This window comes from Cokeromyces recurvatus (genome assembly GCF_025118155.1).
Source record: "Cokeromyces recurvatus strain NRRL 2243 chromosome Unknown BX663scaffold_3, whole genome shotgun sequence".
Classification (NCBI taxonomy): domain Eukaryota; kingdom Fungi; phylum Mucoromycota; class Mucoromycetes; order Mucorales; family Mucoraceae; genus Cokeromyces; species Cokeromyces recurvatus.
The window spans coordinates 474,547-499,078 of NW_026251389.1; the positions used below are offsets into that span (position 1 = coordinate 474,547).

Sequence of the window (24,532 nt, forward strand, 5' to 3'; positions counted from 1 at the left end):
AATTGCAATAATTGACAATCCCTTTGGTGTTGTTTCTCTTGACAATCAAATATGTATATATATGTATTTATATATATATATATATATATTTACTTACAATATATAGAAATCATGTTGAAGAAAGTTTGTTTTCGATATAACATTATTATTCCATATTTCTTTTCTCCTGTCTAATGCTCAGGGGGGTTGGGTTTTTTTTTATGCTAAACACAAAAACCAAAAAAAAAGGCCCCCCCCAATTTTCCTTATACATATCTATTCTTTAGTCTCGACGGGATTTTAAATAATTTTTTTTTTTTTTTTTTTTTTTTGAAAAACAGCTTAGCTTTCTCTACAAGAGAAAAAAAAAAACAAGGTATTTCTTTCTTTTTTTTTTTTGGAATCTAGTCTTGTCTTCTTTTCTTATTTGTTATTATAAATGCAAACAGTGAATGGTGTTCCTGTTTTTATTACAAATCCACATTTAGAATACTTTGGTTTAGACGAAGAACCCACATGGTTTAGTGCTCAAGGTGGTGTTTACAAATGTGTTAATCGTGTTTCAAAAGAAAATGTGGCTATCAAAAAATATTTAGTAGAAGAGAACATACATGAAGATATGTTTGTCATGCCTAAAGAACTCGTAGAGAATGAAATATATTCAATGACTAAATGTGTACATCCAAACATTTTAAAATTACTTGCAGTTCATTTGTATGAAGAATTTGTTTATTTGATTATGCCACTTTGTACCGGAGGTTCATTGCAGCAATATACATTCGAGCATCAAGTTACAATCGGTCAACTTGTCTACATTATTAAATCGGTAACCATGTTTAATATAATAACCTTTTCTAATACAACTCATCATTGTGTAATTAGATCGCTTCAGGGCTTGCAAAAATTCATTCATATGGTTACATACATAGAGACATTAAATGTGACAATATTTTCTTAAATCAAGAGGACAATAGTATTGTTATAGGTAAGACTTGATTATCTAATAAATACCTTTTTGTACCACATATCCTTTTCTTTTATTGTAATAAAATAAAAAATTATTTTATTTAGGTGATTTTGGTGTGGTTTCTATTTCATCTGTGGCAGATTCAAGTGTAGAAGAAGCTGGAGTTGTCTTATTTTGGTCACCTGAACTAGTACAGCAAAAAATTGTAAACTATAAAATTGATATATGGGCACTTGGAATTGTTATATTAGAGATTTTGAATGGTGGAAGTGCGCCTTATGAAGATGAAGGATTAGATGAAGAGGAGGTAAGTTATATATATATATTCATGTAATAAACACTTTTCTTACTCAATTATATCAAGATTAAGCAAAGAATTTTGGATAATGGCAGGCCAGAATATCCATCAAATATACCAGCTTCTCTTGCTGACTTACTAGATCATTGTCTAGATCCAGATCCACACACAAGATTAACAGCTAATTATGTGTTAGAGGTATTTTTTGAATCATTGTGGATTTTGTCTAGCTTCATATTTATAGACTCTAATTATTTACCCTATTATTATATAGCATCCTTTTTTACAAGAGTATGAACCTGAATTATTATTTCCTGCAGCTCAATTCAATTATGATGTATCTTCACAACCTGAGTCAGACCTACAAAGCATAATGCATGATGATACTACATTGAATTATAAATTTGACTCGAGTATAGAAATGAGAAATAGGTCATCTTCCCCTACTATAAACACGAAAACTACTACCTACAGCAATAAAATGCATGCTGTGCAGTCTCCATTCTCCTCCAGAAATATCAAATGCCGTCTTCCTCTTCCATCATTTACTATGGATAAAAGCTTAGTAGCAGCTACACCAGTAAGGGAGAAGATTATAAATGTAATATGTAGGCGTCAGTCTATGACGGATGCTAGTCGTAATCAAGGCTCAAGGATTCCCGTATTATCTACTTTACATCCACTATTAGAAGAGCTTATTGTAGAGTATAAAAAGGAAAAAATAGAGACCAGTCGATTATCAATGCAAAGAAAAGCCAACCCAATAAATGCAAGAAAAATAAATCAAGGAGAAAAAACAAGATTATCAACAAATAACAATAATAATAGCAACGAGAATATGAAATCAAAAAATATGACCAAACCTAAAGGTCAATTAAAATTACCTTCTACTAATATGATTACAAATGTCGAAAAAATACCAATCAAATATGCTGATATAAAAACAAATATACCAAAGCCCAAAATCGTTACGAATATATCTTTAAAGAACACCATGTATCAAAAACGACTCCCGATCAGCAATAATGAAAGCCGTACAGCTAGATTATCAATGGGATTAAGTGCCAATGGTGCTAGAAAACTTTTTAAAAGTAAAGCAGAACAAGAATCTAACAGCTCATCATTAGAACACCGAGCAGAAAAAATGATACGCGCCAATATGATAAAGGAATCAGTAAGTTCAATTCATCTTAGTAAAAAACGCCCCGTCTCTTTTACTTCTTTTTCAGCCTCAAACAAACATTATTCGGATTTAAGAGTATCATCTATTCGAACTATACCCCACTATACATCTTCATCTCTTAAAATGATAGTCGAAGATAGTAAATCAAAAAGACAATCGGTACCAGCATCATCTAAAATATCAAACAAGAATCAAAAGCACTCTAACAAGAAGCCTAGTAATAATAGTAAAGATAGTGACCATTCTCTTAAAAATAATAATATAAAAGCGCTTCGCGTTCATTAACAAACAAAAAAAAAATGTATATATTTATTGGTTTTTTTTTTTTATTTTTGCGCATTCTTTACAATTATTCATGTATATACTGAAGCTGTTATATGTATGTAGTTTAGACTGAGTAATATGAGTTTATTTTGACGATTACCGTAAGGTATGATAGATTAGCAAAAGTAAAGTATAGTATACATACATGTATATATACTATGGATTTTTTTTTTTTTTTTTTTTTTTTTTTTTTTTTTTGTATTCTATAGAATATTACAATCTTTTCAGATCTCCAGTCTTCGATACTATTACTTATTAAATAATTGAGCCGGTTAGATCGATTAAGAAAGAAGAAGAAAAAAAAATAATAATAAAGCCTATGAGAGCTTGACATATACATATAAATATATAATTTAGAATCAAGCTTCAAATTCAAAGCCCCTTTTTTTTTTCTCTTTCTTTTAATCTAATCTATTTACTAGGAATGGATTATTAGCAGCATCTTTATTAAAAATATACGTATTTATATATATTTTTGTGGTAAACTATACATGTAGTAATATTCGTTTGTTTGTTTGTTTTTTTCTTCAAAAGTAGATTATATAATGTGATACAGTTTCGTTTAATTATTTTCTAGAACCACTTGGAGAGTATAAACTAAATGTAACACATTAAATGCCGCTGCTTTACACGATTTTGAGTCCACTACAAACTCAAAATGAATTGACGATGTGATGAAGTATCAAAGACTGTAGTTGTCTAAACAAACAAACAACGAAAAGAAGAAGAAGAAAATAATGTTTTCCATTTATTAACCCTTAGAAATAAACATAAGCACACGGGTTGGAATAATTCAACCATTTTTGTTCTTTGTAACTAAACAGTCTTACAAAAGTGCTTTTGCCAATCTATCACGCCTCACGACAATCGTCAAATGAACCCCATATTGTTCAGTTCCAAACATAAAAGAATGAACATACAAAAGTAAAAATTATAAATATGGACACAAAAATAGAGAAATATGGGGAGGGGGTATGTAAAGGAAAAAAAAAAAAAGAAGCCTAATGCGTGAATTCATTGTATACATATTGTATATGATATAGAATATTCAAGTATAGAGCATATTCATGTATCGTTTATTATATACATATGCAAAATTACTTAATCAAGCTCATCCAATACATCTAATGATATATTACTTTTCAATATACCATGCCAACACATAAAAGGTTTTGTTGCAAGTTCTTTCATACTATAAGATGTTTCTCGAGGATACCAATCTTCAGGAAATCTTTCATGTAATAAAAATGATTGTAAATGAGGAACCGTGATATGACCATCGCGGCCAATAATATCCATCAATAAAGAACATTCTGTACTCATTGCAAACTAAAGCAAAAAGAAGGAGAAAAAAAAAAAGGCTAAATGATATAATACATGCATATTATAGCGTAATTTGTAAGGATGATAGATTACCTGTGTGAAGAACTTTAAATGCATAAACTTATTATCCCTAAAGGTTTCTTTCCATCTTAATTTTCTTAAATCGTTTTCGTCCTTACGAGTAAAGATATCTTTGGGTGTAGTGTCCTTATTGGCGTATTCAGTATATTTAACTATCCTATATACAAATTTTGGATCTGGATATGAGGTATTATATGGTTTCCGAGTTAAATCATGTCTTGTAAGTGAAGCATCATGCTCAATGAGACCTGGAATTGTTAAGCGATCCAGGTCGAGAGTAGACAAAGGACCAAACTGCGATAGAAATGATGCATTAGGGTCAACTTCCTTATATGTTGAGTAAACATATTTCAAAAAGAAGTCTGTGACGATGGGTGGAGCTCCCATTAACATCAAGGCATCAAAGAAATCATTAAGTTTGATATTACGGCCATCTCGGGAGATAAAACCATGATTAGCAAGTGTATTTACCATAGGACAAGGGGATCTGGCGTATGACTCCTCTCGTTTATAAGGATGCTTTTCAAGTAGTTCTTTCCATTCTTCTGGTGTTTTCAATGCTCGACGGCCTTTAATCTCAACAACAATGACATAGAAGACAACGAAACAGGCAATTACACCTAAAATGGTAGAAAGTATAACTCCTTTGATTTTATTTTGCTGCAAAATAAAAATTGGAGACTTTATCTTTTCAGATTTCGGCATTATTATAAATAATAATAATAATAATAATAAAAAAAAAAGAAAACGAAAAAAAAGAAAACGAAAAAAAAAAAAAAAAAAAAAATGCATCAAAACGAAATTTCTTTTATAGATGATTTGACTTTTAATTTGTCACACGTCTCTTTTAGTATTTGTTTATATTGGGTAGCTTACAAATAACACCAAAAAGGATCATTTATTTTGATAAATATTTTATTTTATATACATTATAACATGTTTCTTTCTATAAAATGTATTGACGTAATAATAATCTAGTCTATCAAGTCTATTATTCTTGCTTTCTCCATCCGCATTCAACATTAGGATCTTTAATCATATCAACTAAAGGGAAATAATGGTTGACCATTTTTACAGAAAGCATGATTGGAACATTATCAAAACTAACACAACGGACACGAACATATGTATTGTCTTCAATATCTTTAACTGCTTTAATTAAGTCGTCTAATGTTACTACTTGTTTTGAATTGATATGCGTAATCCACATGGTTGGCACAAGACCATACATGTAAGCAGGTGAACCTTTTGAACGAGCAGATATATAAATTCGAGAGGGTAATGTTTTACTTTGTTGAAGGACAGCCTTGTGTGGTTCTAAAAATATGTACAAAAATTAACAAAAAAAAAAAAAAAAAAAAAAAAAAAAAAACTGCTTGTACCTTGTAATGTCGCACCAGCCCAAAAAACAACACGACTTGTACCATCACCCGAAACAGGACTTGTCTTCACTCTAACAATCATTTCTTTCTTTGCACGTAGAATAGTCATTTCCATTTCTTCTGCTTCATATTGCATATCCATTTCATACATCCTTGTAATCACTTTGCCATTCACAGAGAGAATCAAGTCTAATTCTTTTAGAACCTTTGAACTCTCGCAACTAGCTTCAGTACGTTTGACCATGAAAAGCTGATGTTTTGAAGAATTAGCTTCTTCTACTTTATTAATCCATTTATCAGATAGACCCATAGCAGCTGCTTGTGCCATTTGAACAGGAATTAATTCTGCATTTATACTTCTAAGAATAACGTTTTTTTCTCCTTTCTTTAAACATTCTAACACACTACGAACAGCAGAAATATGAATACCAAGATGATATTCATTATCATGACCATTCATATTACGTTCACCTAAGAAATTCAACCATAAACCCTGAACTAATCCATCTGCATCAGCTAATAAACCAGCTGAACACTGAAGTGCTAAAGGTGTATCTAGTGTAATAGCATCAAAATTTACACTACGGAAGCGTGGTGTCTTTATCAAAACGAAAACTAAAATTAGATTTTGGATATGGTTAAATAAAGAATAAAGCTTACCCCATTATGTGGAATTGTGACGCATGTAATATCAGTTACAACAGTATTTAAGCAAACAGGGCGTTGATTGTGATTATGTGCAACTAATGTCACTCTATGGCCTTGTAATAATGTTTTATCACTGAAAGGTGCACTCATAACATCTGTTTCACCTAAAAGCTTAGGATCATATTGAACAACTGCAAAATTGTGTGTAGGGTGTAGAAACTATAGAAGAAAGTTAGGATTAATTTACTATTTTTTTTTTTTTTTTTTTTTTTTTTTTTTTTTACCAAAACTTTAGCGGGAATAACGAGTGAATCAGCTACATTTAATGTTAAATCACCCATTGAAAAAGGAACTACACTACGACTAACAATAACAAGGCCTTTTTCCTTATCAACAATAACACCAGCACCTTGTTTGCGACTACGAGGAAAACCATCAAGACGGCATGGCATAGAAAAGTTAACTTTAACTAAACAACGAATCAAGTCTTTAACAGGGCCAAAACTATCATCTAATTGTATAAAATGTTTTGTCGATGGTTTAATTGGCTTTGGTGGTATTGGCTCTCCTAAATCAATAAAATCCCATAAACCAGTTTTATCATTGCGTACTGCCTTTCTGAAGCTTGACCAATGTCTTTCCACTTGGACAACTGCAACAAGAATTGTATGTGTATCAGCAATAGAGTAGTACACAACTGGTACACGTGTACGATCTGGAATTGCTTTCATTACTGAAATAAATGTTTCGAGATTAGGCGTTTCTTTGTCGTCTACAGATTTAATAATCCAGCCATTATCTGGCCCATCTAAACGAAACACTATGACAATTAAAATTAATTTAAAGATATTAATCTACTTGGATATTTTTTTTCTCTAGCTTACTTCCTGATGGGGCAGCAACATATACACCTTTACAAGGTACACAATAGGCACGAGCTAACTGATATGAAACTTCGTTCAGCTTTGATCCACCAATTTCAACATAGCAATTAGGAGTACTGTATAAATATGTTGTTAACTAAATACACCTCTCACTCACTCACTCTTACTCTCACTCTCTCTCTCTTTCTTTCTTTTGAACTTACATAGCGTGCAAATCTCCAACCATAACCTTTAATTCCATAGGTGTACCACCTCGTTCAATAGTAATTATGATTTCTTTTCCTACATTAGAATCAAGCATTTCTTCAAATGGCACAAACTTGGTAATATATTCCCCGTTGATTGTCAAAAGAATGTCCCCTTCTTCTAATTTTTTATGAGCAGGGCCTTCAGGTAACACTGTTTCTACAACAAGAAGGCCAATTTCATCAGGAAAAGCCTTTCTCAACTTTTCTTCAGTTTCAGATCTAAGCCCTAATCTACGTGCTTCATCAAAAGGTCGATAGCTATTTTTTTTTTAAAAAAAAAATAGAATAAGCAATTTTTTTTTATGAAAATAATAAGCATCCTTACATAAATTGGGTTTGAATGTCACCTCTAGGTACAGATTCACCTTTTTGAACAAAAGATAATGCACGCTTGACTCTATCTAAAGGTAAAAAGAAATCAGTAGCAGCCTTTGTATGTCCACCTGCTTGAAGAGCAACAGCATTGCCATCGATATCAATGACTGGTGAACCTGAACTTCCTCCACTAGTACTTGAAGCTGCTTGTCTAATTGTAAATACACATGTTAGTAAAAGCACTTGTTACAATTGACTTTGATATTCACAAGTAAAAAGTGTTGAAATCATTATATGTTAAATCTCCATATTCAGGTGTATTACGATCTAAACGAGAGATAGAGCCAGCTAAAATACTAAGTTTCTCACCAGCATCATTACTAATATTTTGTTAGTACCTAATAAAACGAGAATAGTATATGTATATATTTACCCAACGACACGAATATCAAGACCGACTTTTGCCAATTCAGGTCGAAGTTCAACTTGCGTCAGTGGCATGTACTTGATCTTTTTAGGATCAAATCTATGAAATAGAAATAAAGAATGTTAGTATTAGTTATTCTAATCATTAGTTCAAATTGTTTACTTTAAGAAACCAAAATCATGAACAGGATCACGATAGATTGGATAAACATCAACTTCTTCATGATCATGACAAATGGCTTCACCAACAAAAGGGCCTGCACAAACAACATGACGATTTGTTAAAATAATACCATTCTTGGCGTCTACAATAAAGCCTGAAGCCTCTGATGTTTCTGGGCCTGTTAATGATCCAAAAAAAAAAAAAAAAAATAGTAATTATTAGACTATTGTTATATTATTCTATGACTGTTGTCATTTTATATATATGAACCTTCAGTATCAAAAGCAGCCACTTGACTAAAACGAATAGAAACAATTGCTTTAACAACATTATTAATTGTTCCCTGCCATTTTGAAGGTTTAAATTCAGAAGTAAAAGGGAGAGCATCAGTCATGTGTTCGTCATCGGATAGCAAGTTCTCCTCATTTAGATCGGTAGAATCAATTTTTCTGCGTTTAACTGGATAACTTGTAGTTGTTGAAGCAGGTGAATCACCACCTTCCAAGTTAAAATCCTTTGGAAGCAAAGGAACTGCTGTTTTTGCTGGTGATAAGGGTGTATTACTCATTGTATTTATATATTTATAAAAAAAAAAAAAAAAAAAAAAAAAAAAAAAAAAAAAAAAAAAAAAAAAAAAAACGGTTAAAGAATGTTCGGTAAAAAAAAAAAAAAAAAAAGAACTGATGATTGCTTAATCTTTTTTTTTTTTTTTCAAGTCCGCGAAAATTTTTTCTTATTTTTTAAAAAAAAAAATAAAAAATAAAATAAAATAAATAAATAGTATTTGGAGTCTATTCAATAGAAGGAAACAAAGTTGTAAAGAGATGCTGAAAAATGAGAATAATAAAAAGAAAATTAAATTTATTTCGCTTTAGGGTTAGACATAATTCAATTCTTTCAGATAATTTGGCATTAATTTTGAGATTGATAGTAAAGAGTAAATTAGATACAACTTACACAGTGCTAAGATACCAACTATTATACAGAGATACTTTAACGAGTTGTGTTCTCTTGAAAAAGCCTGTTTTCTATAGTTGGAATAAAAGAATGTTCATTTGAATAAGCTCCAAAATAAATAGGTTGAAAACGTTCTAGGCAACTATGATAGTGTAATCCATTATTATACACTTCAATAAACTATGTATTTTCTGACTTTGATTCATTGGTCATCCTGTTTTCGATGTTTCTTTGCTTACATTCTTGACGTACTTGGTTAGTTAATTGGTAGGCTACTAAATATACTTCAAAATTTATCATTTGATTCACTTGACATTTGGTAGGTGCTAAGTGATTCCTATTACTTCAACAGATGATAACTGTTCCCTCATGATATCAAAAACTCATACTATGATTAATAGCTTACAATAGAGTAGGCTTTTGATCTAGTAGTGGCATATCCTGTCCTCTATCAAGAAACTACTAGAATACAAAGTTAGTAAATGTAGATCTAATGTAGATTGCTTTTGCTATGTATTATATCAATCTTTTTTTTTCCAACATTTTCTAAGGATAAGGATAGAATTATAGACAAGACTAGAGGGTTCTATATGGATTTTTGGCTTGCAAGCTGCACGTTGTATATTCTTTTACTCTCTTTGTTTCTTTTCAAATTCTAAGAGAACTCTTTTCTCTCATAGTAATTAATATTATTTAAGCATATTTTTTCTTATGCTTGATTAGAAACAATTGACATCTTATATTTTCGGCCAACATGACTGGAAATCTTTTACTTACTGTATTTCCTCATTTTCATATTAAATAAGACATTATTATTTCTCTATTTTTTAATAAAAATGTATCAATTTTTATGTCACAATTAGATGGAATCCATTCACCATATATGATACAGCCATCGTAGATTCATTTTACCCATAATTTTGAAAATTAAAGGAGCTTTTCTTATTATAATATTTTATCAGCAAGGCTTCAGAAAAAATATATAATTTGTTACCAATTATGAATAATAAATTATCTAATGACAGCATACTGAGTGAACAATCCTTAGTAGACATAATATAATAAATAAAGCTACAAGAAACTCCCTATGATATTTTATCCACTAAATTTTGAACTATGTTGTCTTGTTATTGAATAGTAACAAATTAAAGCTTTGGTTATTTTTTGTGTTAAAAGTCATGACATATAGTATTTATTTTTAATTTTACACACTCCTTGATATGTAAAAGTATACTTTTCTGCATAACACAATAATATGCCTCTATTTAGCTTTTTCATTAAAGAAAGACTCAACTACATTTTTAAGTGACTTTCCTTCTCCATTTCTTTTTTTTTTTTTTTTTTTTTTTTTTTTTTTTTTTTTTTTAAAAAAAAATGAAAGACAAAAATATTTTTTTTTTCTTCTTTACTTTTATTTTTTCTTGCAGATTAATATTTTTATCTGCAAAACATATACATATATGAAAAGAAGTAATGAAAAAGAACTTAACATTCTTAACAAAAAGTCAAAATATGAGTTAGCTTTAAACTCGCCTGGCTCTGATTCAACAAATCAAGTTAATGATACCGTAATTTTATCATCAGATGATGACGATGACATGCTTTATAATTCGCCGATAGTCGCGGTAACAGAACAAATAAAAGAGACATCCAAACAGAACAGTGTCCTTCAGGAATCGAATAGTCAAACTGGCAGCGATTTGAGAAAAGATATAAAAAATAAGGAAAAAAATTCAACTAATGGATTGACGGATAATAGTAGTAAGAGAATTATATCTTCACACTTTAATGACAACAATTATGAAAAAATATCAAAATCTAGCAGTGATAAGGCAAATTCAAATGATATGCCTATAACAATGGATGTACAAAAGTTGGATGCACAATACGATTTAGAAACAGAAACAAGTACTATTAAGAATAGTGAGAAGGAGGCAGAATTAGAAGAGAGCAGTAGCGATGATACTATCCATGAGCTGAGTGATCTACAGAAAAAATCTGATAATGCTTCACATAGAGTAAATTTATCTAAAAGTGAAAAGAATTTGGCACAGAATACTATGAATCATAATAATGAAGAGGTTAAACAGAGTCCAATATTGAAAATTCCAAAATCACGTGACGTGAATTATGTTAATTCATCAGTAGTAATTGCTGTGAAGAAGCATCCTGTACGCGCAAGTCGTAACAAAGTCATTACATATAATGATATTGCTAATTCAATAGACCTAGATTTACTCTCTTATGGTTCTGAATTGAATATGAATGCAGCCTCATCAAACAGACACGCAAAAAATAGTCGAAAAACCACGTCATCTACTGGATCTTCAATAAATACACCATCTACAAACAAGAATGTAGCTATAAATTATAGAAATACTCCCCTTAAACAACTAAACAGACGTAGATTTCTTCGAACAGGATTTGTTTATGATACTGCAATGTCATATCATGCTACTCCGGATCCAATGGAAATTCACCCTGAAGACCCACGTAGAATTTTTAAGATATTTAACATTCTAGAAAGAAATGGTTTGTTAAATGAATGTAAGCGTATTAAAAGTCGAAGGGCAACAAAAAATGAGATCTTACTCGTACATAACATCATTCACTATAGAAAATTAAGAGAGACATCAGGTAAGCCCATTAAAATAAACTCAAACACGATTAGTTCGGAGTTCAAATACTTTTTCTTTTTTTTTTTTGACATTCTACCTCGCAGATCTAAATAAAAGTCGTGCAGATTTTATAGCTATGGAAAATGACTATGATTCTATTTATTTAAACAGTAACTCATTTGAAAGCGCATTATATGCTGTAGGAAGCTTAATTGAGCTTGTTAGTGCAGTTATTAGAAATCAAATAAGAAATGCACTTGCTATCATTAGACCACCTGGACATCATGCTGAATCTGATGTCCCGATGGGATTTTGCTTATTTAATAACGTTGCTATTGCTACTAAAGCTTGTATGAAACAATTAAATGTTAAAAAAATCTTAATTGTTGACTGGTAAGACTTATATGGGTTTTTTTTTTCTTATTCTGGAGAGTGCAAAGAAAATTTATTAATACATTGAATTTGATGGTTCTTTTTAGGGATATTCATTTTGGTAACGGAACTCAAAGTATATTTTCAGAAGACCCTAATGTTCTCTATATTTCATTGCATCGATATGAGGATGGTTCATTTTATCCTAGTGATAGAAAAGGCTCAGCTGAATACACAGGCCATGGAAAAGGTATAGGAAAAACAGTAAACATACCATGGCCATGTGCTGGTATGACGGATGCTGATTATATTTATGCCTTCCGTGAAATTGTTATACCTATTGCTATGGAATTTAGCCCAGATATTGTAATTGGTAACCATTTTTTAATGAACAAAAAAAAAAAAAAATGAAAATTTATAGATTATATATGATAGTTTCTGCTGGTTTTGACGCTGCTTGTAACGACCCTATTGGTAAATGTAATGTAACTCCAACAGGATACGGCCATATGACACATATGCTTAAGGCAATTGCAAATGGCAAGTTGGTTATTGCCTTAGAAGGTGGCTATGATCTTAACTCTATTGCAGTTTCAGTTTTAGCCTGTATGAATGTATTACTAGGTGATGCACCTGATCCTGTCCAAACAGACTTATATCCAAAGAAAGAATGTTTAAAGACTATAGAACTTGTAAAAAGCGTTCAAAAGAAATATTGGAAATGTATTTCATAGTTTTATACTAATTATATTTCCCCCCGTGTGTATCATATTATAATCAATTGCTAATATAATTGTACTTGATAAATGATCTTTAACTTAACTTGGAAGAAATCACTCGTATAAATTAAGTCTATAGTATCAAAAGTTATTTATATAAGCATAAATACCATCTGTCATTAACAGAGACTATTTTTATTATTATTAAAATGAAGCTGTTTTATAAAATATGTTAATTATGCCTTTTTGAAAAAACTCAATAAATTAGATTGTGCTGTTGATTTCTTAGGAGTAGGTGTATCCTTTTTAGCTGCATTTTTTGAACTATTAGTGACAGGCTTTGATGGTTTATTGAGTGTGGTAGGAGTTGAATCGGTCTCGTTTTCATCAGCAGATTCCCATTCCCATACTTCTTCAGTAACTAATGAATAACAGTCATTATGAAGTGAAGTTAGTCATGATATTTTTAAATTAATTGACTTTTATTTACCAAGAAATCCACGGGCATTTCGAGTCGTCTTTTTCTTAAGGACTTTTTTTCTTGTCTTTGAAGATGATGATGTAGTGTTTGAAACGGTTTGTATATTTTCATTGCTTGCTCTTGTCTGTTCTTTATTATTTTCCACATCTTCCATAACAATATCATCATCATTTTCTTCTGTTTTCATATCTTCAATAGGTAAAGGCTTACTCATATGTTCATCTTCATCATCTGAGAAAATATCTGAAGCTTTAATTGATGTTTTCGCCATACGTTTTTCTATATCATCTTATATATTTTAGAAAAAGATAAATAAACTTAATGTATGATAGCTACTAAATTCAATACAATTATCTTTATTACCATTCTCGTCTTTGGTTTTAGGCTCATCAGCTATCTTTTTACTACTTGCTGTGGTCTTTTCGATCTGTTCTGCACTAGATTTGTTGGCCTTTGGAGTAGAGATAGCTTGTTTCTTTGTGGTTGCTGGCCCAAATGACAAAGTGCCCTTTCTTTTCACTGCATTAGTAGTAGTAGTGGATTTGGGAGTTGTCGTCGTCATAATAGGCTTAGTATTTATTGTGTTTGTGGTTACATTGCTTTTAATAACAGGCTGGTCTTTCTTTTCGGATAAACGATTTGATGCAATATTCTTTAAACGAGCATTCGTATTTTTTAGAATGCCACATTTAACACGATCTTCAATTGCTAATCTAGGTGCTTCCTTACAAGCTGTATACAAAATAGAAAAATCATCTGGATTAAAGGACGTCAGACTGTAAACATGAAGTCCCGTAATTTCTTTGTATTTTTTCTTAGTTTCTATTGTATCATTTGCGAATCAATAAAGGAGGATTATTATTATTTTTTTTTCCTTCGTTACCTTCAAGATCTGAATCTTTTACAAGCTGGATGGTGAAATGATTATTCTGTAAAACTCTTCCTGTAATACAATAAACAGCATGAACATTTACTTGCTTCTTTGAAAAATCATATAAAACCCTAAAATGACGTTTATTTACATGTTTTTTTTTAACAATAATAAAAACAACGAAAAAAAAAAAGAAACTTTACTGTTTTGCTGTATTAACATGAATTCCTAAAGATCTGGCCAAGGATTTATATGTAACCTTAATTGATTACTAAAGTTATAAGATATTAACTTTAAAAAAATACTAAATAAAAAAAAACGTACTGGTTTATTTTCTTGAATAACAGTTATATTCAAGTAATCGTCATAGTCGCTCATGCTTATTGAAAGATTACAAAAAAAAAAAATAATAAATGAACGTGAAATTAATAATTTCATTTTTTTTTATTTTTATTTTTATTATACGCGTTTGTGACGCGATTATTATTAAAAAAATGCATTGTGGTAGTAGAGATGAAATTTACGACTACTACTTACTACTGATCTTATTCTATATGATTATGAATTAAATTTTAGATTTATTCTTCTCAATGTTTAGATTATAGCTTTCGACTGTAGTTTGTTCTCTTTGTAATTCCTCGTCAGTCCAAGGGATTAAATCAAATGCTTTCTCTAAGTCTGTCTCTTCAGACAATCTTTGTATTTTAGGCATCTCAAGTTTAGTGGTTCCATTCTTTTGCTCTTTATCTATTGACCGAAGACATGCAAATAAATTATCAGGCTTTGGCTTTTCTTGTGTTGATATTTCATCTCCTTCAACAACTACAAATGATTCTTGTCGTCGACGCATGTTCCATTGAAGACAAGTTTGGACAGAAGTAAACCAGTCATTACTAGAATCACATGCACAAAAGGTTTTAACTGGATATGGTGATACTGTAATCTTGACATGATCTCCCTCTAATAATGATATAATAAATACGTCTATATATCTTCCTTTCCCCCCCTTTATTATATCTCTTTATACTTACGTTTTAATTCAGTTCTATTTCTTCCATCAAAACTACAATATGCAGTATGCCTTGAACCAAATGGTACGACAATTCGAATTGTAATTTTACTAGGTAAAAGCATGGGTCTAAAACTAAGGGTATGAGGACAAACAGGCGTAACCAAGGTACATTGCATATCAGGATGTGTAAGTGATCCATGAGCTGAAAGCTAATAGTTTATACATATATATATATATATATATAGAGAGAGAGAGTATATAGTATATGAATAACAGAAGAGCAAAGAAATAATAATAATATAAATACATATACACATATATATATATATCTGATTTAGATATTTACTGAGTATGCGGTTGAGCCTGTAGCTGTTGCAATGCATAGCCCATCAGCTTGAACAGTTGTTAAATGTCTATCATCTGCAAAAAGCTCAAGCATCGATATATTAGAACTTGGACCACGATCCACAACTATTTCATTCAATACATGGAAAGTTTGACTTGGAACAGTCGTATAACACATCACCTTTTCATTTAATGAACGAATTTGATCTGGATTGCGTTTTGATGCTTGTTCAAAGGCTTTTCTCATCCAAGCTGTTTCCATTAGCTCCCATTTGTTCTGCACATCTGTTAAATGATGTTCACTATTCGATTTTTTATCAATTGGTATAGTACGAGTCCAGATAGTATTGTTAGTCGAATTCCGCCTTGCCTTTGTAAAACAGTAAGGATCTTGTCTGTATCGATATACTGTACAACTAAGTCGCATACGGATAATACTTTTTAATTGCCCTGTAAATAAATTATTAAGTTCTTGTTTATATGCAGTAAATGCAAATGGCGCTAAAAATCCAAGTGAGCCTAGATGAAAGGGCATAATAGGAGGAACTTTGGTTTGAAATAAGTTGGATGTAAAAAGAATTGTACCGTCACCACCAAGCTATATAATAATAAGGTATACTCAGTATCATCAAATCTTGCTTAATGGTCTCCAATTATACTTTACAGTAATAATAAGATGAAATAGATCAGGGTGTTTGTAGCAAAGCTTGGGATTCCAAAACTTTAGATTTGTTTCCCAAACTGGATTTTCTTTAATGAGTTTTTCAAGCCCAAATCTTTTGGAATCCTTTAGATGCGAATCAACATAACTATCAAAAAAAAAGGGGGGAGGGGTCTTAGAAATATTACAAATCGTTTAAAGTTGATTATAACTAAATTAAGCTAATTACACTATAAAAGGATTCTTTTTTCCAAAACGTGGAGTAAATATTAACCATTCAGCAAGTTGCCGAGTAATATATACCAATCTATCATCTTTTGCCTTTGTGATGACTAGGACAGTATTTTTTTCTGGATCCCAAGTGTTATCTGAATATTTTTGAGAAATTGCTATAGTCGTCATGTAATGAATTAAAAAAAATATATATATATTTATATTTCTACTTTTTTTTTTTTCTTCTAGTTACCTGATTTCTTATTAGGAGAATCATATTTATCTGAATAATCTAACTCTCTTTTTGTACCACCTAAACTCATATTTGAGAATCAAAATGTACACTAAATAATAATAAAATATGTAAACATAATAAAGAAATATGAATGTCACATAAACAAAAAAAAAAAAAAAAAAAAAAAAAAAGAAAAAAAAAGCTTTGTTTGACTGCTTTTTAAAGCAAATAATGAAAGTATAAAGTTTTTGGAAAACTCATCATCGATATCACTTACTGCTACTGTTATTTTCAAATGATATTCGAAAAGTAGAAAGGTTCCTCTTACTGCTACATGATGTTGATTATATAAATTTTTAAGTTTATTATTAGTATTAGTATTTTTTTTTTAATCATCTTCAGGGAGGTATAATGTTTCGTCTTGTATATTATCTAGAACGATATTATTACGTAAAGAAGAAGCTGTTTGACTTTGTGCATTCAAGTCCCTGTTAGAATTATTATTATAATATAAATTATATCGACTATTACTTTGTTTAACACGTTCAGGGATTTGAGTTGGAGCGATGATAGTAATAGCTGTATGTTTCTTCTTGGGCTGGATAGTAAAAGTATTATTTTCATTACTAGTAGCTATTGTTTTTTCTTCTAGAATATTTTCATTGATTTTCATATTTGCTATCACAGACTCATCCATGTGTGGTGAGTTTTTACGATTGGCAAGCATTTGAATCGCTGGAAAGTGAAGGATTTGATTTCCATGATCACTTGTACGCGTAAGGGTTCGTGTTGCATATGTGCCAATATAAAAGAGAGGGATCGTGATGCCATGTACGATCACAGACGCTAGTACCATAAAATAAATAATGGGCTTTAATACAGAACGTGCATGTGAGTTAGGTCCATCCTCCGGAATAGCTTCAATAGCAACAGTATAATAGAAAATAGCTCCAACCCCAATAGGGCCAAACCATCCCGAAAAGATAGCTTCACGCCAAGTACGAATGGCAGGTATAAACTTGTATAAAGCAATAACGATTGGAAGACGTCGAAGTATTAATACAAGAATAGCCAATACAATTAATCTCCATACAGTTATTTCTAAAGCGGGATTAGAAAATGTACTCCAAGGCTTTAATGAATATATTATAAATAAATGTATTAATACACATATGATTAATATTAAATCTATTATCATCTATTGCAATTAAATATATACCATCGTTAGACCGATATAAACAAATATGCTAAGATTAAGCAAGATATCAACGACCTAAATGTTATTAACAGTTAGTCTCTCTTTTCTTTTTTTCTTTTTGCAATAAAAAGTGCTCTAATCACTTTGCTTCCATACCTCCATTAAATAAGCCTTTTCAGTTTCAATACGAAACCAGTCATCCCATGTAAATGAATTACCTGCGATAAAACAGGCTAAAATATCATCACTGCCAATTAAACCAACAATTCCAATAAGAAATAACTATTTTTTTTTTTTTTTTACTATTAGTATCATACATACATATATATATATATATATATAAGGTATACTAACAGCTAAAGCAATAGCAAATACTAAAAAAGATTCTTTATCAATACATTTCCTAAATAAATAAATAAATGAGTAACAGTCAGTTCGAATAAGTTTCTTGAAGATAGATAAAAAAATAAAATAAAATAAAAGAGATAGTACTTTTGTTCTGCATATTTTAAAAGTTTCCTGGCAATATATCCTGCTACAAATCCAATAATAATAGATAAAAGAATATTATAAGCCATAGTCCAATACGCCCATTTGCCAATTGCTGAGCCAACATTCATTTGAAGTAAATAAATAGCTAAAAATAAAAATGGATAACCAAGGCCATCATTTGCACCACTTTTTTTTTCCAGTCAACATAAATTTCTTCTATGAATATTCATATAATGTATATGTATAGAATACCTTTCACACACAATTATGTTACGAAGATGACTGGGTACATGCTTTTCTGCAAATTTACCTTGTACAATAGAATTTGCTAAAACCTTTCAATGTAAAGAAATTTTAGTATGATATATATAAAATAAACATCAATATATATATATATATATATATGTATGTATGTACAGGATCTGTAGGCGTAAAACATGCAGCTATCATTAAGGCTTCGAGCTATTATATATATATATATATATATATAAAATTAGACCCATACTTAATAAAATAACACGATATGATAATCATACAAAGTTAAGACCAGGAATGAAAGCCCAAACTAAGAGTCCACTAACTAACCACATATAAATCATGACTGGGCCGAGCATGATAAGAATAGATGTGAGCTGTTTTTTTAAATATGCCTTCGGTAAAGCCACACCTACAGCCATCACTTGAATAGCAATCACAAAACGGCAAAATTCGTGTGTAATAACATCTTCATCTCCCCATTTACGAATATCGATAAATTTGGCGCAAATTGGGCCAAATAAGATACCACATACAATTGCAATAGCTAAAATAATAATAAAAAAACAATAACAGTAAATATATTTCTTTAAACTTTCAGGAAAGAAAATAAAAAAAAAAAAGTATTTCTTACATGCTTCAGATAGATAAAGTTTTTCTTTGATGACTAGTGAGCAAAGTCCATATAACAGAATAAATCCTCCTAAAACTGCAGCTACGATTGATACAGTTTCAAGCATTAACTTGTTATGAAATGAAAATAGAAAACAGTGATAGTTTATTTTAAATTAGTTACAATTGATGAAGCCTTAGAGATAATAACTTTAGTAACAAAAATAAAAATTAGCTGAGAGGAGAAGGCCTATCGATCAATTTATCTGGCTTAATAGAAGGATCTAAATCAAAAAAATAAAATAAAATAAAAATAAGCTTAAGCTTTGATTTATTAAGCAGATCAATGCTTACGTTTAAGCCTAAATCAGTTTTATATATTTGTATATACTACAATACTTTTTTTTTGATTTTTTTTAAATTAAAAAAATAAAAATAAAAAGGATTTCGTAGTTATATATTTATATATATATAAGGGCCAATTCTATTTATACTGTATTTATAATGTATTTTTTTTTTAAAGCATTAATAAATGTGTCAGAAAATCCCCCAATTAAGTTTAACAGGATAGCGTTATCTTACCTATCTCACTATGCGCTAATTTTGCGAACTCCGCGTCTAAGTATGAAAAGCAAAGTTAAAAAAAAAAAAAAAATAACCAACAGGATATATTTTAGTAAATGAAAAAAAAAAAAAAAAAAAAGCCAAAGTCGTTTAATTGCTTTTGATCGCTTGCTGGTTTTTAATAATTTTTATTCCTCGTTATTATGTCAATTCTTCCTAAATGAATAATTTATAATTTTAATTGTGGTATAATAGTCTTGACTTTTTCGTTATTTTAAACACTAATCATTTTTGATTGACAGCAGTCTTTATACAAATAAAAGAAGAAAAGACATATCTTTAATTGTTTATATTATAATGACGACACAGTAAGTCGAAAGAGATTGTTAACAAAGAGATTATAACTATGATCGATAGTCTCTGTAATAGGGTTCATAATTCCTTCTATTGTTATATTCATATCTACTGTCTCTTGAATACCATCCTGGTGGAGGTGAGGGTGAATAAAAACGTCGGTCATGATAATATCTAGGAGGTCTAGTATCATCATATCGATTCGAATGGTAATATCGGCCAGAAGAAAGGGGGTGATGACTCGAAATAGGTGGTGACAAGGGTCTAAGTATAAATTTTTATGAACATTACACTGCTGTTATTGCTACGACTCATATATATTATATATATGTATATGTGTGTATATATATGCATGCATGTATGTATGTATGTATATATAGTCACTATTCTGATGGTGCTATTAATTTACCTGTACTCGTAAGGATATGGGTGATAATAGCTTGGAGGAGGTAAAGGTGAAGATCGTCGTGACCGTAGTCCTGGTCGATCAAACTCTGATGGACGAGAGTATGGCTCTAATCTACGTGAAGAAGAAGGTCTAGATAGTGTAGAATTACCGGTTATCTTCTTTTTTTCTTTGCTGCTATCAGTAGAATAACGTGTCCTGGTTTTGTGTTCATTTTTGATTGCAATTTTATAAGCTTGATCTTTAACTACACTGGTTTCACGTTTGATCTTTTTTACTGATTCATGATCATACTCTTTGTCATCTCTAGTCCTTTTATCTGTATTCCCTTTCATTTCTTTATTGCTGTTTTCTACATAATTGCTCTTTTGTTTTTGCATCTCTTTTTTTACAGAATCTGGTAGTTCCCAGACACTTTTTCGTGTATATTTATCATAATAATATTTCTGTCCATTCTCAGTTATTTGCATTACCCACGGTTCTGGTAAACTTGAATCTGTGGCTTTGGTTGATTTGTTTTTGTCCTGGTTAATTTCTGCAGTATTCATATCGTCTTTAGCTGTCTCATTATTATTGCTATTACTTTGTTTGGATATACTAACATTGTCATCATCGGAATCATTTGTCCAATCTGCTTGCATTATTCGTTCAACTTCTTCTTCCTTTTCATTCATAAATAGAGGTCTAGCTTGTTTGCTAGTATGTGAATGGGCTGTAATAACTTGACTAGGATATCCTAATGCTATTTCCTCTTTCGTATCTGTATATACAAGACCTATAATTGGATCATGTTATTTTTTTTTTTCGTTAAAAGGTTCCGCTGGTACTTTTGGTTTTATGAGTACCCTCTGTGCTTCTAATCAAGTCATTGTTGATTTCAATACATGTTTGATCTACTTTATGTTGCTCAAGATATGTGTATTCTTTTCCTTGCCCTTCTGATGAAGTATGACTACTTGAGGAAATAATTTCCATTTTATGATTTATTAATTGTTCTTTTTCTTTTGCATGTCTTTTATATTGAGTTTTATAATGAGATTCACTGGCTGAAGAATAATGCTGTCGTCCCATCTATAAAAATCGTTTTTCCCTCAAAGTGGATAAATAAAAAATAAAATAAAAATAAAATGACGATAGCATTTTTTTTTTTTTCTTTTTTAATTTCAAAAGTTTATTTTATTGGCTGAATATTCTACATAAACATGTGTGTGTATACATTTTTTTTTTATATTTTTATATATTTATATACATATCTGCATTTATAGACTCCAGTTTGTTTGTCAATATTTTAAGATAAAGAGATTAACATAACACTAGAAATGAGCAAAAACATGCAATCTCGAGATGAATCATCTTTACAGTCTACTCATTTAGTCTGTATAAATTCAGATTATATAAATACAGAAAATAATAATGTGAATTTACCCCAAGGGGAAAAGAACACCTCTTTTCATCAACATAATCAACAACAAATAACTAATACTAGGTCCAAAACAGTCGAACATATAATAGAAGCCTCTCAAACACTATTATTCACTGCTTCAACACTACAACGTACTGTAGGAAAATGTCTTGGATTTATAGGCAATGAGAATCTTAATACAGCATTTCTACCTATTACATACAAGTTAAAGTCAAACAATGAAAAGTTGACAGCGATTTTAGATGTGATTGAAAAAAGATATACTCCAGAATTAAACAATGAACTTGTACATGTTACATTAAAATGCATCATGATGCTGAAGGAACTGTGTGGAGCATTAAGGACACGATTGTCTATATTAATTCAAGGTTTAGATTCGAAATATTCCCGAAATCTGTTAGTGATTCTTTATAGTGCAACAGTAGATATTAAAGAATCTTGGGAAATAATAAGCCCTCATTTAACTGTTGATCCCATGACTACCTTAACATCATTTGCCCAAAACAAACCAGCCACGACCATTAATGTTAAAACCCATAATGAGTTGGTTGGGTCTAATAATTCACCTCTTAGTCCACCCTTATTTTCTCCAAATACAAATGGTGACAATAGTCAATTATATACACACTTGAGACATGCTGTTACAAGCTCATTACACGTATTGAATATGCTTAAGCAGTCTATAGAAAAAACGCTACAAGCAAATGATAATAATATTTCGTCAAATTTAGAAAAGAAATTAAATGAACTGTTACGACAAACACAGTATGCTACTGAATTATCACATCGATTAGATAAAGATGTTGAAGCAAATATGGAAAATAATAAGGATAATATATTATTTATTTCGACCAGAAAAGAGTTTAGTAGACGTATTTGGGAAGATACGAGTATTTATTTGAAGGTTTTATTCTCTCTATATATATATGATGATAGATTTATTTTTGGTTTTTAATATATATATATATATATTTTTTTTTTAGGTTATTGTAAGCGTCATGACCTTTATTAGATCTATTTCAACTGAGGAAGAATTTACTTGGCCAAAGCCTATTAAGCAGGGATGTCTTTATGTCACTCGAATGACAGCTGAAGTAGCAAAACTATGGAATAATGTCAGTACTTTTGCAAAAGATGGCTTCATATTAGAGAAGCAAGAAAGAAGTTCAAGTATTTCCGAGCAATCACCCAACTAATGATAACTTATATACCCATCATAGATGCATATTTATCATCATTTTTCTTTAATTGAAAAAAAGAAAAAAAAAAATAGCGATAATTAAAAGTCTATTTTTTTTTTATATAAACATGTTTATTTTTTTCTAATTTCTTTTTTATTTTTATTTTTTATTTATTTATTTATTTTTTTCGGAAGCAAGAAAATGAAATTATAATGTCATTAACATTCATTCGAACTTTTCATCATAAACGAATACCAAATTATGATGGTTATTGGACCCAAATTCTTAATCGAGCTATAAATTCTTCCAAAAATGAAGAAAAAACTACAAGGGAGCCAATATCTATACCATTCACTGTAATCGAATCAGCACCAGCACCAATTACGTCTGCTGTAAAAAGGAAACCAGCCTTTGTTTATTTGAAAGGAAAGCCTATAGAACTTCCTGAAAAGCCAAATGCTCCTGATAATTGTTGTATGAGGTAGTAATAGTCTATAAAATCATTTTGTGAGTGCAGGACTCTAATTACTTTTTTTTTAAAAAAATAAATAGTGGTTGTGCCCACTGGTAAATATGTAATCTTTATAATAATAGCTTTATTTTTTTTCTAAAAAAAAAACAATTAAAGTGTATGGGATATATATCAAGAAGATATGGATGAATATATACAAAAGAAAAAAGGATTGAGAAACAAATTTATAGAAGCAGGAGAGACATTACCTAAAGAACTAGAATCGACAAATAATATAGACGTTATGGATGAAATGGATCCAACTATGAAAGCTTTCTTAGAAATGGAAAGAAAACTAAAGAATAAAAATTTTTAGATATATAAAAGTTATATATATAAATGTATGTATTTATAGAGAGTAAGAGGTAGAAGAGAAGGAATAAATTATATATATATGTATATATACACCTTTTGCCAATATGATGTCGCATAAATAAAGTATTGTACTTTTTTTTTTTCAAATAAATATTGCAGTCAGTATTTTCACACATTATCGGTTTAACCATGGTAGTGAAGTTGACCAAGAAAGTGGGTTTGAGACTAGTAACTGACTATGATTATTAAGGGAAAATGACTGAATTTCGCTTTGAAGACTAGAAATGGACTGAAAGTGAACTGAAATGGGCCAAAGACTTGTAATGAACTAACATTTACATTGTGTGATATTTCATAAAATATCAAATTTATAATTTTTTTTTTCTGACATTAATTTTAATGCCTAAAATGGTATATAATTAGCTGAAGGCCAACGGTAGTCATAGACAACACATATATATATTATATTATGCTATTACATCATCCTCATTTTATGATTTAATAAGGGGAAAATCA

At 30.2% G+C, this 24,532-nt stretch overlaps 10 protein-coding genes across 10 annotated transcripts; 4 read left to right on the top strand and 6 right to left on the bottom strand.

Moving 5' to 3' along the window:
* Window positions 1-366: 366 nt before the first annotated feature.
* BX663DRAFT_496434 (kinase-like domain-containing protein) lies at window positions 367-2,864 on the top strand. Its single transcript, XM_051525774.1, has 6 exons — window positions 367-805; window positions 862-964; window positions 1,051-1,253; window positions 1,311-1,442; window positions 1,519-2,728; window positions 2,815-2,864. Exons 1-5 carry the CDS (start codon window positions 419-421, stop codon window positions 2,710-2,712), a joined length of 2,019 nt encoding a protein of 672 aa, XP_051386434.1. The 5' UTR covers window positions 367-418; the 3' UTR covers window positions 2,713-2,728; window positions 2,815-2,864.
* An 879-nt stretch (window positions 2,865-3,743) lies between these two features.
* On the bottom strand, window positions 3,744-4,882 carry BX663DRAFT_466386 (Chloroperoxidase). The gene is made up of 2 exons (XM_051524054.1): window positions 4,168-4,882; window positions 3,744-4,080 (listed from the first exon to the last, which is right to left on the bottom strand). The coding sequence occupies exons 1-2, from the start codon at window positions 4,858-4,860 to the stop codon at window positions 3,853-3,855; spliced, it is 921 nt and encodes a 306-aa protein (XP_051386435.1). The 5' UTR covers window positions 4,861-4,882; the 3' UTR covers window positions 3,744-3,852.
* A 113-nt stretch (window positions 4,883-4,995) lies between these two features.
* On the bottom strand, window positions 4,996-8,820 carry BX663DRAFT_496445 (trypsin-like cysteine/serine peptidase domain-containing protein). The gene is made up of 11 exons (XM_051525775.1): window positions 8,492-8,820; window positions 8,222-8,399; window positions 8,066-8,158; window positions 7,902-8,012; window positions 7,643-7,843; window positions 7,273-7,575; window positions 7,070-7,185; window positions 6,470-7,005; window positions 6,198-6,404; window positions 5,538-6,135; window positions 4,996-5,472 (listed from the first exon to the last, which is right to left on the bottom strand). The coding sequence occupies exons 1-11, from the start codon at window positions 8,787-8,789 to the stop codon at window positions 5,147-5,149; spliced, it is 2,967 nt and encodes a 988-aa protein (XP_051386436.1). The 5' UTR covers window positions 8,790-8,820; the 3' UTR covers window positions 4,996-5,146.
* Window positions 8,821-11,439: 2,619 nt separating this feature from the next.
* Window positions 11,440-12,902, top strand: BX663DRAFT_428050 (uncharacterized protein; the record flags this gene model as incomplete). The annotated part of the gene is made up of 4 exons (XM_051522657.1): window positions 11,440-11,815; window positions 11,901-12,189; window positions 12,276-12,541; window positions 12,604-12,902. The coding sequence occupies 4 exons, from the start codon at window positions 11,440-11,442 to the stop codon at window positions 12,900-12,902; spliced, it is 1,230 nt and encodes a 409-aa protein (XP_051386437.1).
* A 115-nt stretch (window positions 12,903-13,017) lies between these two features.
* On the bottom strand, window positions 13,018-14,653 carry BX663DRAFT_193406 (DNA polymerase subunit Cdc27). Its single transcript, XM_051521719.1, has 6 exons — window positions 14,564-14,653; window positions 14,443-14,498; window positions 14,252-14,370; window positions 13,732-14,190; window positions 13,378-13,647; window positions 13,018-13,308 (listed from the first exon to the last, which is right to left on the bottom strand). Exons 1-6 carry the CDS (start codon window positions 14,615-14,617, stop codon window positions 13,124-13,126), a joined length of 1,143 nt encoding a protein of 380 aa, XP_051386438.1. The 5' UTR covers window positions 14,618-14,653; the 3' UTR covers window positions 13,018-13,123.
* A 34-nt stretch (window positions 14,654-14,687) lies between these two features.
* BX663DRAFT_496453 (ATP-NAD kinase-like domain-containing protein) lies at window positions 14,688-16,863 on the bottom strand. The gene is made up of 6 exons (XM_051525776.1): window positions 16,724-16,863; window positions 16,487-16,646; window positions 16,261-16,405; window positions 15,598-16,194; window positions 15,271-15,460; window positions 14,688-15,199 (listed from the first exon to the last, which is right to left on the bottom strand). Exons 1-6 carry the CDS (start codon window positions 16,791-16,793, stop codon window positions 14,805-14,807), a joined length of 1,557 nt encoding a protein of 518 aa, XP_051386439.1. The 5' UTR covers window positions 16,794-16,863; the 3' UTR covers window positions 14,688-14,804.
* Window positions 16,864-17,093: 230 nt separating this feature from the next.
* BX663DRAFT_427582 (Sodium/hydrogen exchanger family-domain-containing protein) lies at window positions 17,094-19,390 on the bottom strand (the record flags this gene model as incomplete). Its single annotated transcript, XM_051522630.1, has 8 exons — window positions 17,094-17,837; window positions 18,060-18,185; window positions 18,258-18,306; window positions 18,396-18,581; window positions 18,648-18,730; window positions 18,813-18,857; window positions 18,932-19,197; window positions 19,285-19,390. 8 exons carry the CDS (start codon window positions 19,388-19,390, stop codon window positions 17,094-17,096), a joined length of 1,605 nt encoding a protein of 534 aa, XP_051386440.1.
* A 589-nt stretch (window positions 19,391-19,979) lies between these two features.
* On the bottom strand, window positions 19,980-21,712 carry BX663DRAFT_496467 (uncharacterized protein). The gene is made up of 3 exons (XM_051525777.1): window positions 20,592-21,712; window positions 20,129-20,446; window positions 19,980-20,072 (listed from the first exon to the last, which is right to left on the bottom strand). Exons 1-2 carry the CDS (start codon window positions 21,258-21,260, stop codon window positions 20,231-20,233), a joined length of 885 nt encoding a protein of 294 aa, XP_051386441.1. The 5' UTR covers window positions 21,261-21,712; the 3' UTR covers window positions 19,980-20,072; window positions 20,129-20,230.
* A 28-nt stretch (window positions 21,713-21,740) lies between these two features.
* Window positions 21,741-23,309, top strand: BX663DRAFT_496477 (RAM signaling pathway protein-domain-containing protein). The gene is made up of 2 exons (XM_051525778.1): window positions 21,741-22,913; window positions 22,993-23,309. The coding sequence occupies exons 1-2, from the start codon at window positions 21,906-21,908 to the stop codon at window positions 23,203-23,205; spliced, it is 1,221 nt and encodes a 406-aa protein (XP_051386442.1). The 5' UTR covers window positions 21,741-21,905; the 3' UTR covers window positions 23,206-23,309.
* Window positions 23,310-23,353: 44 nt separating this feature from the next.
* On the top strand, window positions 23,354-24,317 carry BX663DRAFT_496480 (oxidoreductase-like protein). Its single transcript, XM_051525779.1, has 3 exons — window positions 23,354-23,671; window positions 23,743-23,757; window positions 23,819-24,317. The coding sequence occupies exons 1-3, from the start codon at window positions 23,403-23,405 to the stop codon at window positions 24,015-24,017; spliced, it is 483 nt and encodes a 160-aa protein (XP_051386443.1). The 5' UTR covers window positions 23,354-23,402; the 3' UTR covers window positions 24,018-24,317.
* The last annotated feature ends 215 nt before the right edge of the window (window positions 24,318-24,532 follow it).